Consider the following 16,491-nt stretch of genomic DNA (forward strand, 5'->3'; position numbering starts at 1 on the left):
GGTTGGGATGGATGGGGAGGAGGTAGCAGGGGAAGAGAGCGAGGTGTTGAGAGGGACAGGGAAGTGGGGTTATAAACGATGCAGTGGGAATGTACTAAATTGTAAGAGGGGAAAATAAAAACTAAAAGAAACATAACGTTTCGCAGACGGTTTGTACGGCACCAACGCCGGCTCGGGGCGGCCCTTGGATCCGCTAGCATCCGCGCGCAACGCCAGTGCAATATTCTTCGCGAGATGCGCTGACTGCTTGTCGCACGATATGAACTGCGCGTATTCGACATCCCCGACGTCGCCGAGCGCCCAGATGGCTTTCTGCGCAGGCTCCTCCGGTACCGCGGTGTCAATGCGCCCTCGGATGTTCAGGAACTCATCGACGAGCACAAAGCCGTCGGGGTTCAGGAAACGCGAGGGCATGTAGCTTGAGTTCGGGACGAGTCCGAAGGCTGGGATGTACATGTCTGTCAGCAGGGTGGTCTTATCTGGGAGCGTGGCGCTGAGTTGTTGCCGCTGCGGAGGCGGTTGAGCATTAACGACGGGGGAGGAATCGGATACGGGTTTGTAAGTGGCGGCTCATGTGTTGAATTTGATGTGGACGTTGAGATCCTGGAGCGCTTTCGTCGCGACTTTCTGGACGCTCGCGGGGCTTTCTTCCAGGATGGTGCTGCCGCTTACTATCTGTTTGCTTTTTGCTCAGCATTGCCACTGATTCAGAGCTGGAATGTTTGTTCAAATGGGGGATGTGGGAATGTGGACATGGCGACTTGGGGACTTGGCTTGACTTACCAGGATGATTACCTTCTGCCGCCCATACTTGAACGCCAGTTCACCGGCAGCCTCAACGCCCGTGACGCCGCCACCGGCCACAACGATAGTGTTGGTATTCTCGACGCGGCGATGAAAATTGTGGAGAGCGGTCTTGGTCTCCTCGGTCGAGTCTAGCCCTTTGAACGGAGTATATTGCCTCTCGCGTGCGAGCCAGTCGCAAGAATGAGGAAATTGTATTTGAGAAATTACTCAGGGGTGTGGGAGGGTTGAGTAGGCCCCTCAGAGATGGTGACTGTTCTCCCGTCGACGTGGAGAGCCGTGGCGTACGCGAGGATGAACTCGAATCGGCTGGGGGGGTAGTGCTTGAAGCCTGCGGCGATGGGTTGGAACAGCTACTCGTCAGTGAGCTGTCCTGGGAGGATTGCTCTCGGGGGGGGCATGCTCCAGTAGAAATGGCTGTTGGGGGACACGCGGGTGATGTTGAATGGCACCGTGAGAGCGGTCTTTGAGGTTTGTTTGAGGATTCAGTGAGCCATGGTGACCCTCGAGCCGCCGAGGATGACGATGTTCTTCATCTTCGGAGGTGCGGCAGTATGGTCTTTATCTATTCCTCGGAAGTAGTCTGCAGTGATCAGGTGCAAGAGGCTACTAAGGCTTTACTGGATTGTATTTGCGGCAATTCGTAGGATAGATAGCATGATTGCTATCGTGGAAGGCCATACATATAGAGCCGGACTCAAATTCCCCTTGAATCATGGAAGATGGAAGACGGCATTCCCGCGTTTAAGTAGTTGCACTTGCCACAAGTCATAAAATTATTAAATGACTATGAAAGAACTGAAATTCAGTCCATTTTGACATCGAGCCCGTCCAGATCGCGCTCGGTCGCAACCCCTTGCCCGGCCCTAGTCCGCGATTGGTCCTTTGTGCGAGCCGACAGGGTGCTCAGATCAGCTGGCCACAGCTCAATGGAAAAAGGCATGTCGTTCCTGACTAGCACTGAAGCTTCGATATATCTCACCCGTATCGGAGTCAAAAAGGGGCTATGGGACCATGAGGCTGAAGAAATGGGCCGCGACCTGCAGGAGTGTCCAATCATCACTTGAAGCGCACCGCCGGGATCCGCAGTCAGATTATGGAACGCAGTGCTTAGAAACACAGGCACCGATCCATAATGCAGTCAAGGAAAAAGTGGCCTCTGGAAGGCTCAAAGTGGTGTAATAGCAGCAAGCTTAATGATACCTTGTCGAATGGGGATATGGTCCGCCACAACGAACCAGGCAGAGCAGCTCTTTGGCTCGGCGGGAAGAAAAACCTCTGGCTCCTTCCTCCTCAACTGTGCACGGATAGCTCCTAGAAGCAGTAATGCCATTAAGCCAGCCCAAATAAGAGATTTTTGCGTTGTATTTCCATAATTGACTCGGCCGACTTACCAGAGAGCTGTTGATGCATTGGTCATCCCTGGCGAGAAAGTGATCCCGAGCAACCGAAAGATTCAAGACCGCCTTTGATGGTCTCGGCTCTCTAGCTTGTATAATTCAAAGGATCATAAGATTGTGGGTAGTTTCCTGACATTCTTTCCATGTAAAAGTCGGGTTTGTCCGTCTTGTTCTCCAAACGTCCTCTAGGAACAGGCAAAATCCTCACTCGGTGTTAGTAAATCGTTCCGGTAATCGGTGCAGAGGGAAAAATATCTCGGGAGTACTGTTCATCCTCCGTCTTTGCTATGGACCCAATGATAAATAATGGGCAGATTATAGTAGTCAGAGCAGTATGAGGAATCTTCGTCCGAAGTAAATTCATTGATTTGGGATAAGCTGAGTTGGCTAACATGTTCTGCCCAGGGAAGCCATAGACGACCAAGTGCAAATAAATAGAAGACATATACGCAAATATCTGCGTGACAAGCGTCGGTACATCGGCAGGCGTTTTTGACTCACCTTCTATGAGGCTGGAGCCTTCCAATGCTAGCTGGGAAAGTTCACACTAGATCTCCCGATCGATATCATGAACGACAGGACCGAGTGTTGCACAGTCGAGGTTTCCTTTTTCTGCGAGGTGAATTTGATGCTCATACAGCGCAGAAATACGGCCTATCTGAAGCATGACCCTATTTCTGCCGCCCATAATGCTCTCAAGCTTGATCTAGGATCCAGGGGAGAAAGCTGAAGAATTGTAAGACAGCAGAAATGGTGCTTTCCTATTTGTGATGGAGGAGATTATATCGAGCCAAATAATCGTGCTACTCAGAAATCTGAAGCAGAGGACTTCTTCTGCAACCGCAGAGTCATACTCTACGAGAGTGAGATTTTCTTTCCAAATGATTGTCGACTTTTCAGTCAGTCGGAATGGTTTTAGCTCATGCGTAAATCCACGATGGTACATACTCATTAATGCACGGAGATGCGGCTCCCATCCGTTGCCGTTGCCTGCGAACAACTTTAACATAACTTGTTAGCAAAGAAAAAAACACGGTCATATTTCTAGACAGGGCTGGGGTAATACCTCGAAAAAGACGAGCTGGATGACGGTCATCATTTCGTCCACTGCAATGGAGAAACCCGGTCGATGGCCATCTGCCTTTTCAGGTTCAACCGAAGAGGAGCTCTAGGTAATATCAGTCACTATAGAGGTTGGTATACCATCAGCATTCTTACAGACAGGCCGCCATCTAGCATACGACGACTCCCGAGATCCTTCGAGGATGCAGAACTAGCGTTTTGGGAATCGTCCGTGTGGCGATTGATCTCGGACCCAGATATAGATGTACTTCCGGTGGATACATTCAAGGGCTTGGGTGCTAAGATGGGGCAGTCGAAGTCCAAGGCTTGGACGGTGGACGCGCAGATCTCTTCCTCGAAGTATGTTTTACAATTTCCTTAAGACTGTTGGCGACTGCTCGCTCTTGCTCAAGGTCATTCATCCAAACTGGCTTAGGTCCGTAGGCGTAGCATCTAATTGATAGAGAAGTGCATATCGAACAAAGCGGACGTTCCTCGTCACATTTCTTTTTGCGTAACCGACCGGTCCAGCAGCCCTACCTACTTCGAAGGGGTACAATCATTGAGAGAAGGTCCTGAGTACGATGCCAAATTGGGTTCCAACTTTCATGTTATCTCTCAGTGCCATTCCATCTTTTTCATTTTGTCATTCGCGGATAGGTAGGTGAAAATCAGGCACCGTCAGATGCATAATGTACGGAGATGGTATGTTGCCAACAAGCGCCTTGCAGCCCGGATCTTATTACTAATCTACTCTCGGCCGGGTCTGATGGGTCTTGGATATCTTCCGATTTGTTGTGTGGTTGAAATAATCACCTTGGCTTGGCAGTAAATATATAGAGATGTTGTCCCTCAGTCACGCAATAAAGGGTGATTTGTCCGCCGCGGCATATTGTGGGAGGAGTCTCGGTGGCCGCCTCATCCATATTCTACCTTGTTCATTCTCATACTACTCCATGAGACAAAACGTCGCAAGAGCCACCATTACCCTAGGGTTAGAGAGATCACAGCTCACCACGCCAGAGAATAATAATGTTGACAACGGCCACAAGTGCCAGCTAGAATCATAATCACGCGGTGGATTGACCGTCTCGTCAGAGAACGCGCATCATCTCGCTTTGAATAGTTTAAAGTCGCGATTAATCCATTTGGGAGCCGCGATGGAGCTGCAGTCATGTTCATGCAAAGCAGGTGGGGATGTTTTCACTTTGTAGCTTCCATCCACGCTCAGTGTCCGACAGTGCCAAAACTTCGCTTGACCGATGCCTTTGGGGAGGCAAGCTGGGTTGCCGGATTGGGCTTTTCCGAGGGTCGTCAGCGCCACAACAAGGGCGATAAGCCTGCCGTCTGCAGAAAGCCCGATGGTGCTCTCGTACAAGTCTGCCGATAAATGCCTGACTCGCTTATCGGAGTACAGTTTAATCGTCCATCGATGGACACCGGCGTGATGGATAGTGAATACCTGGACAAATTGTAAATCTTGTATTTTTCCGGAAAGGTTTCGTGCTTTTGATCGGTTTACAGTCCATTTTCCAATATTAACCTTGAGCCAACACAGCAGCAGCCTGTCGTTGCTTCTGAGCGTGGCCCTGATTTGAGGCATGACCCACAGCCTTGGTGGCCGCAGACTGGCTCGCCTCTGGAAACAAGGCATTCAGTTTCCTGTAGAGGTCGTGGACAGGAGTTAAATGGGCAGGCGGTGCTAGAATTGCAGGTCCCGCTGGTAAAGCACCATTGACTTTCTTCTTGGCATCTGCAATTGCAGCTAGATACGACAGATTTGCCTGCAATCGGCGCATACAATCGGCATATTCCTGAGAAGGCGGCTTTGAGTTCCCACCAGCAGATTTGGGAGGATCCCCAGGGCTGTTATTGAGGGCGTTTGTTGAATCGGTGGCCAAGGTTGGGGACGTGGGGGATTGTTGGCCCTGGCTGGCCGTAGCACCTGCTTTGCCTTGGGCCTGTAAAGATACCACCTCTTGCAGTAGATGTGTGTTGATTTCTAGTAAGACGGAAACGCGCGCACGTTCGCGCGCTGCGGATTGGGGCGACATAGGCTGGCCTTGTGGCTGTCCCGGTTGAGGTTGCTGTTGTTGAGATGACTGCTGTTGATGGTGGGGTGTGGTGGCAGTGCGTGCTGCCTGCGCGGCATTCTGTATTTGGGCTTGTTGAGCGAGAGTTGCATTGGGCTGCCCTTGTATCCCGACTGCTGCGGCCATGTTTGGGTCGGCTGTGGAAGGCAGTGACGATGCTCCTGCTGCTTGGGAGGAGGAAGGTGTGACAACCTGGTGGATACTAGGGTTCGAGTTGTGGCTTGACCCTGGATTGAAGGGAACGGGTGATGGTCGATTGGAAGATGTCTGGCCTGGATGAGATGTCAGTGTCCGAATGGCTGTTGGTGATGAAAAGGGTGGCGACGCTAGAGAGATTGAAGAGGGCGACGGAACTGACCTTGAAATGGGGAGCCAGCGAGAGCGGGCTGTTGCGGTTGATGATAGAATTGCTGGGGAGCAGGCTGATGTAAGTGCTGAGGATGGGTTGCCCGTTGCATGTGGTTTGGTATCATGGCAGGTTGAAATGAGGTCTGGGCAGGGTCGTAGGGCGGACCCGGGGACGGTGCGTAAAAGCCGGCGGGCTGGGAATGAGAGAAGGCAGCTGGCTGAGCAGCGTATGGGTTTTGAGACTGAGCTTGGGAAGCGTAAACTGGCAGGGCGGGGTTATTCATGATTGCTTTAGCGATCAAGGTGGATGATTGGGCGTGAGCTAAGGAGGTTCGTGAGATCTGGGAAGTGTAAGGTAGGCGTAGGCGTAGCCTTGGGAGGTGGTGGATGGTGGAGGGATGGCGTAGGTTCGGCTGTGCGGTTTTGGTTCGGACTGATTTGGGTTGGTGCGGTGTGCGGTTAGGGCAGACTGCAGAGGATAGAAAGTCAAGGATGGGTGGCGGACGTAGCCTGGCGTTGCAAATGTGGGTTACGGCTAGCCAGGGCGTGGCAGGATCTGGCAGCACCAAGAGACGCCAGGAGGCTTTCGGCCCGCAGGAGACGAGAAGCTAAACCAGACGGACGGAGAATGGCGCAAGTTAAAATGGAATCGAGCGCAGGGGATAGACATGTAGGGGCTTGGATTGAGAGAGTCGTAGTGGGTAATGGATAAGGAACGATGAGTATGGGTGGTGGAACCGGGAAACAGGCGGTGGAGAGGATGAGGAGTGAGCGGCTTGGGTCTGTGTGTGACAGAAGATGAAGAAGAAGATGTGGGGACTTTAAAGCATCAAAAATGAGAGAATACGAAGAGGAAAATGAAGGGTGAGAAACCCGGGCTCGGACGGGGAAAGGACGCACGAGGCCAGAGCGAATAGAGAAGAAACAAGGGGAGAGAAGGGGCGAGTCGCAGGCGGAGGAGTTGCATGACGAGTGCCTAATCGTACACGTAATTAGTGTCTAGTTAAGCCCGAATTAGTCTGAGCCACTAATTGACAAGCGTTGTACTAAGGGGAGCTTATAGAGTGAGATAGTGTAGTATCCAGTCCCTAGTATCAACACTAAGTCGCTAGCACATATCTCAACTATTATCACTCCGTCCTTGTTAAGTCAACCGCTCTCGCTCCACTCACATTGCCACAATTCCTAAGACCTCCCCTTCTTCCTCTTCACCTCATCAATCCACCGAGGTGCCAGTGAAACAGGCACAACAAATATCCTGACCAGCCCATCAACAACTTCTGTCTTTCCATTCGACAGTGCTTCCAACAGTGTCAACTTCTTACCCACTTTCATCAGACCACCACTGATAGTATCCATGTAGCATTCCACCGTCGCCAGCTTGTACTGGTTTTTGGTATCCCACGGGAGAGGTAGAATGTAGCTAAGATGATCCGTGATGGCAGTCTTCTCCGCCCACGCCTTAATCAGGTCGCTCTGATTGTGCATGGGATACAAGAGCATCACCGGAAATTCCAGAAGACTCGTAGGTGACAACGGATCCGGCGACAGTCGGATACTCACGTCTTCCAAGTTCGGTGAGTTCTTGTTGCCTCGTGCTTGGATCTTCTTCGCCTTGAGAACCGCCGCAAGTACTGATTGTTCCTGTCGTCTCCTTTGATGCTCGGCCTCTCGTCGTCGGTCATGAGCTTCTTTCGCCTTGGCTCGCTCGCGAATCTTGCCGAGTAGCTTTGCCAGCGCAGCATTGTTTGCATCAAGCTTGATGGCTCGAGATGCCACATCAAGTGCTTCGAGCACCTTGTCCAAGGCGAACAATGCTGACGCCGACCGGAAATGTGCCTTGATATTGTTAGGGTTGAGCCGAAGTGCCGCTGCACTGTCTAATGTTGTCGACCGATAGTTTTCTATCAGATTAGCACGGTCGCTTCAGCCAAACTTCGATACCAACTCACTGAGCTCAAGGTTACACAGCGCCCGATTGACGTAGAGTTGCTCCTCCAAAGTCTGTCGGAGTGCCACCTCACTCTCGTGGTCTTCAGCCTTGTCCCATTTGTCTTCTCCCTTGTCCCCCAGGACTGCAATTCCCTTGGCGTAGAACTCTTTGGCATCTGACCATTTCTTTTCTGCTACCATCTCATTCCCCCGCTCTTTGAACCCTTGGGCAACCTCTGCCTTAGTCCCTTCATACTGCAAAGCCTTGATAGCTTCCAGAAGATCATTTTGTCCATCTGTCACGCTTTGCTCAGCATCAAGCCCGAGCATGGACGGAATTATGCCGTACCCTCGTCAGTTGCCTCTGCTAAACTGTTCATGAATAGTGGCGTTTTGCTCATGTCCTGTACAATCTGCTCGAAGCTCTGGTCGCTGATGGGGTCTTTACGGGGTGTCCTGATATGTTCTTGGTAGAGCTCCTCGATCGAGGGAGGCGGCGCACTAGGCGCTTCATTGAGATTGAGGCTTTCATCGAAGTTATCGGGGAGTTCCTCTATCCGCGACATTGTTGTGGTCTATGACACTTCTAGACGGTAAGATGACAGTGCAGGATGTTGGGGTGTGGAGGGGCACAATTGGCAAACTTATATTTATTTACTTCTCCGCATCGTACCGTGTACGTCACCGCATGCGCAACAACAGCCACAAAGGACCCGATTCTATAAACTATTATTGTATTCCAATACAAGTGTGCCATGGTACTATCTCTAAAATGATCAATAACTTCGTGGCAAGTCCAATACCTTCTCGCTCACAAAGTTGAGTATCATCTCCCGACTCACTGGTGCGATCCGAGGAACAAGACACTCTCTTAGGTATCTTTCAACATCGTATTCTGCCGCATATCCCATCCCACCATGGGTCATCACCGCTCTTTCGCAAGCTCGAAACGCTGCCTCAGCCGCTAGATATTTGGCACTATTGCAAGCCACTCCCACAGCATGCTGGCTGATGCTCTTATCCTTCGTGCTCCTGTCATATAGGCGTGCTGCATTGTAAGCAGACAGCTTGGCCGCCTCCAAGTTCATATATGCATCCGCAAGAGGATGAGCGATTGCTTGGTTCTTGCCGATGGGTCGCCCGAAGACTACCCTCTCCTTCGCGTACTTGGCCGCCTTTTCAATCGCGGCATACCCCAGTCCAAGCGCTTCTCCTGCTAGCAGACACCTTTCGGCGTTCATTCCGTGCAAAATGATCTTGAACCCCTGGCCTTCCGTTCCAATGAGGGTATTTTCAGGCACTTCGTAGTGGTCAAAGAACACTTCGTTAGCATCGACGGCCCGACCCCCCATTTTCTTGATCTTCTTAAGCTCCAGTGCTGGATTGGACTTATCAATGTCTATACAAAACATTGAAAGCCCTTCACTAGGCTTTTGGACCTCTTCCAGAGGCGTGGTCCGAGCGAGGAGTATCATCTTCGAAGCTACTTGTGCACAAGTGATCCAGATTTTCTGACCGCTAATAACATACTTGTCTCCTTTCCGAGCTGCACTCGTTTTTAACCGCAGTGTATCGAGACCGGTATTGGGCTCTGTCACACCAAAACATACTCTAGTCTTTCCGCTGATGATGTTGGGAATTGTTGATTCTAACTGCTCCTTGTTGCCAAATTTGGCTAGTGGTTGAGTGGCATAGACGTTGGCATGAATCGATTGTGCGCCTGCCATTCCCGCTCCAGATTGAGATATCGTTTGCAGCATCATTGTGGCTTCAGAAATGCCCAGCCCTGCACCACCAAACTCCTCGGGAAGCGCAATACCTAGCCAGCCGTCGGCAGCCAAGGCGGCATGCAGCTCCTTTGGATCAGTCTCACTTTGATCATGTTGCTGCCAGTATTCATTCGGAAATTGCGCACAGATCTTTTGAATAGAGTCGCGAACAGTCAATTGCTCTTCGGTGAATCCGCTTATATCCATCAACTTTTGCTGTCTGGAGGCGGAGAACTGTCTTGTCATGTTGAAGTTTGAAGCACGCAAGCATTGCCGAGGTTGTGACCAGTTCGGTCTCAAAGACTCAGCAAGCAACTGCGACGGAATACGAGTGATAGGGCTCTTGGATGCCATGGTACTACTAGTAGCTTTAGAATAGATTGGGGACCAGTAGTCCGGAGAGAATGTGAGAACCAAGGACGAGAAAGACACTGAGCTGGGTGATCCTCTGCTTTATCTATGAGCCGTTCTTACGGGAGGGAGAGGATCCCAAATGGTTGGAGAACTTAGAAAGCCTCCGATCTCGGAAATATCCTAGTCTCTCGAAATTGCACCAGGCATGTTTCGAGATGAGGGGACGATTCGGAGATGCGCCTGGCCAATAGGAGCAGCTTCGGCCGCCTGACGAGGCTGTGCCATACATGCCAACTAGATATCCCGTCTTCTCTTCGGGGAGGATTGGATTCTTTCGAGGTGGACTCCGTAATGTGTACTTCTCTTGCACAGATGTCGGTTTTAGAAAGATGCAGTTCAGTGATTATTATTGTGGCCCTTGGCCGTGATTGCTCTCGGATCGCCCGGCACTTCTCCAAAGGCGCTGCTCGCGCTGAGTCCTGTCGATGATGTTCCAGAGCGGCATTTCCCATCCCTCTTGGATGGCCTCAAAGGTAGTCAACTGTTATGTACGGGTCACGAAGTACAGATTACCGAGTCCTCGTATGATTACTCCCTAGGTGCACATGAAACGTTCTATCAACAATTGGAGTCAAGCGTTGGGGAGACGCCAAGACTGAGCTGTATCACGTGTATGCGCGATTTGGAACTAAGCTCTTTCGGTCGACACCCAAACATTGAAATCTATCGTCACTTATCCAAGAGACCTTGGTCGTGTATTCCAAAGCCTGCCGTCAACAAAGACCATAGCCATCTTGTTGCCTTTCCCACCCTTCCCACCTTTGCATGAGAACCAAATGAAGGACTCTTAACAACCTTCAATTCCGGTGTCGATTTTCAAAACCCGCGTCGACTAGTATCGCCCGCAATGGCGACAAAGAATACCACTGTCGGCTCAGCAGCATGGATCACAGCCGAAAAGGAGAATGCTCTGCAAATTTTACAGAATGAGAGAGAAGAAGTCGTTTTCCCGGCCCAGCATCAGTTAGAATGGCTCAATGAGCACATGGCTGATATCTTCAGCAAGAGCAATGTGTAAGACTACATCCTCTTCAAAAACCCCTTCCCATCGACTGACTTCAACAGTGACATGGGAAATGTTTTCAAGACGCCTGGGAAACTGCGCGGCAAGACTCCTCGAACTGCTAGAAAGCGCAATGTGCCTGGTGCAGATACGCGCATTGTAAGATTGTTCTTCATTATCCGACAAGGCGCTCTAACATATAAGCTACAGCCACTGAGTGATGTATTCTCCTCCAAGCCCGTTCTGCGCCAAAGCCCACAGAAGGCGGCGCACCATAACAAACCGCACTTTGAAATTGCTACCGATAAAGAAGAGCAAGTTTCACATTCATATAAATCGCAGGCTGACTCGGGATACCACACATCAAGTCAAGAGATGGATAATGACGTGGAAACAAACATGTCGCCGATTACTCAACCACCAGAGACTCAAGATTCAGACATGATTGATGTTGTTGCCGAGCCCGACCTGCCCGATGTTCAAGAAGAACACCGAACGACTGAAGGCTCTTTTCATTCCGCTAAAGAGGACCAGACAACCAAGCTTGGTCATCCTGAAACCACCGCGATCGCTTCAAAGGAACCAGCATCAGCACTTGTTGCAGATGCCAAACAGCCAAGCGGTGATCCTATCTCCACAGCTGAACCCCGACAAGACATGCAACATGAGTTTGATGATATCGGCTCTCCTTCAGATGAGTCTACCCCAGATCGACCGTTGGTTCGGAAGAGCAGTCTAACTTTCGCCGCACTACCTGCACGAGAACCAATGAAATCAAGTCTTGGTGCAAGAATATCAAGGACAAGCCATGTAGACCGAGCCCGTTCTCTATCACAAAATCCCTACGCTGCACGTCATCCTTCCGCAACGGATCAAGACCCGAAATCAACTAGGCTCTACAATGAAGATACCCCGATGAGGGACCATGTCGACCACGAGGCCGAAGATGACAGCGACGACGACGAGAACGTGGAGATCTTGGGCCACGATGATTCAGACGGGGAAGCGCAGATGTCCAAAAACCATTCAAAGTCCTCTACCCAAAGACTCCATGAGAAGATTGATATGCTAGGAAAGGCTCCTGCTCCACGGCCTTCCAAATCTATATCTTCTACCCTTGCTAACATCAAGAACTCTGAGCTGAATGCTCAACCTGAAGGGCAACCCAAGCATCCACAACACACGAATAATGACGAGGATGATTGGATCAAGCCGCTTACCTCCCCGAATGTTGTATCATCCCCTGCTAAGGGCACTGTCACAAGAGATGACGAATATTCGGACGAAGAAGGATTCGATATTCGTGCACCAGAACTAATTGCACATGAAGAGCGAATGAGGACACCTGTACGAATGTCTCCAGCTCCCGTAAGAATGATGCCGGGCTATGGACACGCGAAATCTGCATCGACCGTGACCTTGGCCTCTCCTGCTAAAGCGGCCATGGCACCTCCAGCAAGCCCAGCAAAATCCATCTCGATCTCCAACCCATCCTATCCTCCTACGACTACGCCTCAAGGTTCGCCGCGGAGATACCTTGACTTGAGTGCTTCTAAATCGAGACTTCATTCGATAATGAAAACTGCTAAAGGTTTATTTACCACCAGCGCAAGTATTTCGGCGGCGGCAAAAATGGAAACTCTTTCACCACAAGCATTGAAGACAGCGGCGAACAATATGCCAGGAATGTATCCCAACCTCAACGCTTTGCTCCAAGATAAGCCTCTGCCTAGCAGTCCCAAGGATGCGAGGAAGACCCGCAGCTCCACTGACAGGGAAAAAGAGGAGCAAAGAAAGGAGAAGGAGGCAGCTCTGAAACAAAGGATGGATGAGCAGCTTGAGAAAGCACGCGAACAAGAGCGACGAAAAGCTGTTGAACAGAGGCTGGCTCATGAGAAGGTATTGAAAGCAAAGGCACCCGAGCCGCCACAATCAAGTCCTCGACGGCAAAATGGGGAACAATTGGATATTGCAGACCCTCCTCCACCCGGCATGAAGACTGGAAGACCGGTGCGTCCAGGAAGAGAGCCGCCTGTCAATAAAGCAAAGCCAGCACCGGTCTCGATTCGAGTGGGCACGTTATCACAGCGAATGCCCATCAATGCTACTTCTTCGGCATCTACAACCCAAGAGACACTTCCCGCCGAGCCCAAACGCCCAGGTCTGGCCAAAAAGGCGAGCACTGCATCGTTGCAATCATCGACCTCGACCAACCTCAAATCATCGGTCCATGGCCCAGCACCGAAACCGCGAGCTCTCCTAGCGGCAGAGCGGAAGAAGGAGCAGGATGAGCGTGAAGCGCAAAGAAAACTCGAGCAGAAGCGAGAGCTCGAGCGCAAGCGGGCAGCACAGCAAGAACAAGCACGAAAAGAGGAGCAGCGTCAACGAGCGGAAGTTGAAAGGAAGGAACGAGAACGGGTGGCTGCTGAGCAAGCCAAGAGACAAGCCCAGCAACAAGCCATTGAGCGAAAGCGACAAGAAGCAGCGCGAAAAGCCGAGCAGCAGCGACTTGATCGTGTCGCGAATGAGGCTGTAAGTTCTTCCTCCATACTCTAGAATTTCTGCTAATTTGTCTTTTCAGGCGGCAACGAGACCTTCTTCTCGCATGGCAGGTCCAACGGCTAACCGCCCGTTGATCAACCATCCTTTACCTACCAATCCTGCCAAACCAGCAAAGAGGCCTCTGGACGAAGATGCCGGACCATCACGCCCCCAACCGGCGAAATATGGTGATGCCAAACGAAGAAAGACCGAGGATGAAAGTGTTGTGGAGCCCGCGTCACGACCAGTGGTCTCTGGAGCTCCTATTCGACAGTCACAACTTGGAAAGAAGCCGTCGATCTTCAATCATAGCACTTATGCCCCGGCGCAGCAAGCAGGTCACCTGAGTCAGTTCCCTCAGCCGCCTAGCCGTGCCGCTCCTCCGCAGATGCAACAATATGGCGCTGGAGCCAAGATTCCATTTGCCGACGCACCCAACCCGCCGGCGCATACCAAGACTCCAGCATCAATTGTGAAACAAAAGACCATTCAAGCTGTCAAGTCGTCGCCACAATATCCTAATGGCGAGGCTATTCATCTTCCTGAGATTCCTACCGACTCTGAGGATGAGGATTCAGACGATGATGGCAATGCCTTCCCCATTCCAGATTGGGCGACTCCAGGCCATCTCACTGAACAACTCATCCGACAAGAAGGCATGGACGGAGATGCAGTCTTTGGACCGATAGCTCCCCTGAGAATGGAGGAAATATTCGCCAAGGGAAACAAGGATAGACTCAAAAACCTACGAGTGCGCACAAGTAGTGCCAACTGGGCCATGAGCGGCGACGGGTTGACTCTTGAAGAAGTACGAATAGACCGAGAGCAGCGGGAACGGATGAGGGTACAAGGCGGGTGGAGGTTTGGCAATCAATGAGTCACTTGAGTGATAGGGACTACTGTACCGTGGCACATGCACATATGGATTCTGAATGAATGGTTTGATGCAATTTCGGAGGACTCTTGAACAGACATTGAACAGGCATTGCGAGGCGTCTGGAAAGCGGCCAATAACTACCTAGGTAGGACTGCTGGGTGACTGGCCAAGTCGAATCTTTGCCGTCGTTTTGACGATGCGGGAATAAGGACTGCAACGCTCTAGCATGGAATCAATCCACACCATGATCGTGAATTTGCCCACATGTACCAAGAATGCTGGTCTGTTATCGAACTGGTAAGCGGGATATTGGAATATTGATGCACGTTGTCATGGAGGGACGGTGCGACTGGTCGGTGAGGAGGCTGAGGATGGTGAGCGGCTCACCGCGTAACCACTGCCTAGCGCTAATTAAGTTAGTCATTCAGGCGAGTGGCGGCAGTGGCGGCAGTTGATGGCGGGAAACCGGTCTGATTTTAGGCGCCGCTCCGTCTGTCATTTAATGGGGCAATGGCACCCAGAGAAGGCCCGAGGGGGGTTCTCAGGTGATTTTGTTAGGCGCCTGTTTGTGGCTGCGCTGCCTATCACGGCCTGGCCGAAAGGTCATTCGGCAAACTGCGGTGGCCACTCTATCATCCATCATCTCTCATCCCACCTTCTCCAACTCCAACGACATGTACACTGGCTGCTTAACATAGCTGCTTCACCTCTTTCATCCCAACAAGGCCATACTTACATGTTATTCCTCGCTGCCTGTCACATTTCAATCGAGTATCCCTCTCTTTCGCTTCACCCTGTCCTCCTTTGGGATTCATTTGTTTCTCACCCACCCGCTCCCAACATCTCTTCAGATATTGGATCACTTCTCTATCGGGCCCCTCCTTGCCTCTGCTTTAAGCCTTCTGCTTATTGCTCACTGGGTTGTCTCTAAACAAGATGGCTACCACCTCCGCAGCTGCCGGCTTGCTTGGAAGACAGTTTAAACAAATGCAATCAGACAAGGATATTCCCGGCATAAGCTGCGGCCTGGTCGACAGCAATATCTTCGAGTGGGAAGTCATGCTCATGATCAACGACGACTGCAAGTATTATGGAGGTATATTGATCTTTACTGCCTCAGGTTCTCCGCCTGTTGCAACACCCTATGCTGACCTGGACCTAAAACAACGCAGGAGGCTTCTTTCGCGCTCGACTATCATTCCCACATGAATATCCTTTAATGCCACCCAAGATGAAGTTTGAAACACCAATCTTTCATCCCAATATCTACGAGTCCGGCGATGTCTGCATATCCATCCTTCATCCTCCCGAGGAAGACAAATATGGGTATGAGTCGGCCGCGGAGAGATGGTCACCCGTCCAGTCCCCAGAAACAATTCTGCTCTCGGTCATCAGCATGCTGAGTAGTCCCAACGATGAGAGTCCTGCCAACGTCGATGCCGCGAAGATGTGGAGGGAGGATCCCAAGGCTTTCAGACGAAAATGCCAGAAATTGGTACGAGAGAGTCTAGGGGACGAATGAGTCATGTGGTGATTTCCGGATTCTTTTCAGAAGAATATTGAGTTCTTGGAAATACCAAGTTGCGCACAAGCAACATCTTGGCTCACCCTCCTTGCCGCAGCCTTTGATTTTGAATACACCGGCGCAAACATCGGCCTCTCCGATCATCATGGTCTGAGATTTTGGCATGTGGTGATGGTATTGGTGTCACTCGATTGCGACTTTCAAGCACGGAGTTGGCTGGTATATGAATGCACTACGCCCATGCCACTACATCTATTACAATTTGGAGCACAGCGTCATTCAGTCTTGGAAAATCAAAGGAACCCTCATGGAGTCGTAGCACTTGAGGAGAACAGATTCATGGCTTGCTCCGCTTGAGATGTATATGGAGGCATCAATGCATGCACCTGCGGCGGAATAGTGCTCCGTGGAGGGGCCTTTTGAAATTTTGAAGCAGCATCATACCCGTGCAAATTAAGCTTTTCGGTTCAAGCGATATATCTTAGCAACTAGGAAGCGCGCTCCGAGAGGCTAATACCTATTCATTAAACGCGTCGCATTGGATTTGCATGGAATGGAACTATATATGACCCGCAGACAGACATGATCCCAGCAAAGTTAAACCTTGCATTCTTGCTCCTCCTGGTCCTAATCCTTAACATGACGAGCTTAAGGCTGGTTTCAAATACCATCTGAGCTCGGGAGCATCAGCTCTGCGAAAAGATGGCACCAATTGGCAGACAG

General features: G+C 50.9%; 5 protein-coding genes across 5 annotated transcripts; 2 read left to right on the forward strand and 3 right to left on the reverse strand.

Moving 5' to 3' along the window:
* Nucleotides 1–4,804: 4,804 nt before the first annotated feature.
* Nucleotides 4,805–5,485, reverse strand: A1O9_01881 (uncharacterized protein; the record flags this gene model as incomplete). Its single annotated transcript, XM_013407457.1, has 1 exon — nucleotides 4,805–5,485. The coding sequence occupies one exon, from the start codon at nucleotides 5,483–5,485 to the stop codon at nucleotides 4,805–4,807; it is 681 nt and encodes a 226-aa protein (XP_013262911.1).
* Nucleotides 5,486–6,892: 1,407 nt separating this feature from the next.
* On the reverse strand, nucleotides 6,893–8,205 carry A1O9_01882 (uncharacterized protein; the record flags this gene model as incomplete). Its single annotated transcript, XM_013407458.1, has 3 exons — nucleotides 6,893–7,611; nucleotides 7,660–7,935; nucleotides 7,989–8,205. 3 exons carry the CDS (start codon nucleotides 8,203–8,205, stop codon nucleotides 6,893–6,895), a joined length of 1,212 nt encoding a protein of 403 aa, XP_013262912.1.
* A 210-nt stretch (nucleotides 8,206–8,415) lies between these two features.
* A1O9_01883 (acyl-CoA dehydrogenase) lies at nucleotides 8,416–9,654 on the reverse strand (the record flags this gene model as incomplete). The annotated part of the gene is made up of 1 exon (XM_013407459.1): nucleotides 8,416–9,654. One exon carries the CDS (start codon nucleotides 9,652–9,654, stop codon nucleotides 8,416–8,418), a length of 1,239 nt encoding a protein of 412 aa, XP_013262913.1.
* A 1,015-nt stretch (nucleotides 9,655–10,669) lies between these two features.
* Nucleotides 10,670–14,243, forward strand: A1O9_01884 (uncharacterized protein; the record flags this gene model as incomplete). The annotated part of the gene is made up of 3 exons (XM_013407460.1): nucleotides 10,670–10,836; nucleotides 10,888–13,357; nucleotides 13,407–14,243. The coding sequence occupies 3 exons, from the start codon at nucleotides 10,670–10,672 to the stop codon at nucleotides 14,241–14,243; spliced, it is 3,474 nt and encodes a 1,157-aa protein (XP_013262914.1).
* A 936-nt stretch (nucleotides 14,244–15,179) lies between these two features.
* A1O9_01885 (ubiquitin-conjugating enzyme E2 G1) lies at nucleotides 15,180–15,765 on the forward strand (the record flags this gene model as incomplete). The annotated part of the gene is made up of 2 exons (XM_013407461.1): nucleotides 15,180–15,339; nucleotides 15,416–15,765. 2 exons carry the CDS (start codon nucleotides 15,180–15,182, stop codon nucleotides 15,763–15,765), a joined length of 510 nt encoding a protein of 169 aa, XP_013262915.1.
* Nucleotides 15,766–16,491: the final 726 nt, after the last annotated feature.

This window comes from Exophiala aquamarina (assembly GCF_000709125.1).
Source record: "Exophiala aquamarina CBS 119918 chromosome Unknown aczIA-supercont1.2, whole genome shotgun sequence".
NCBI classification, from domain to species: Eukaryota; Fungi; Ascomycota; class Eurotiomycetes; order Chaetothyriales; family Herpotrichiellaceae; genus Exophiala; species Exophiala aquamarina.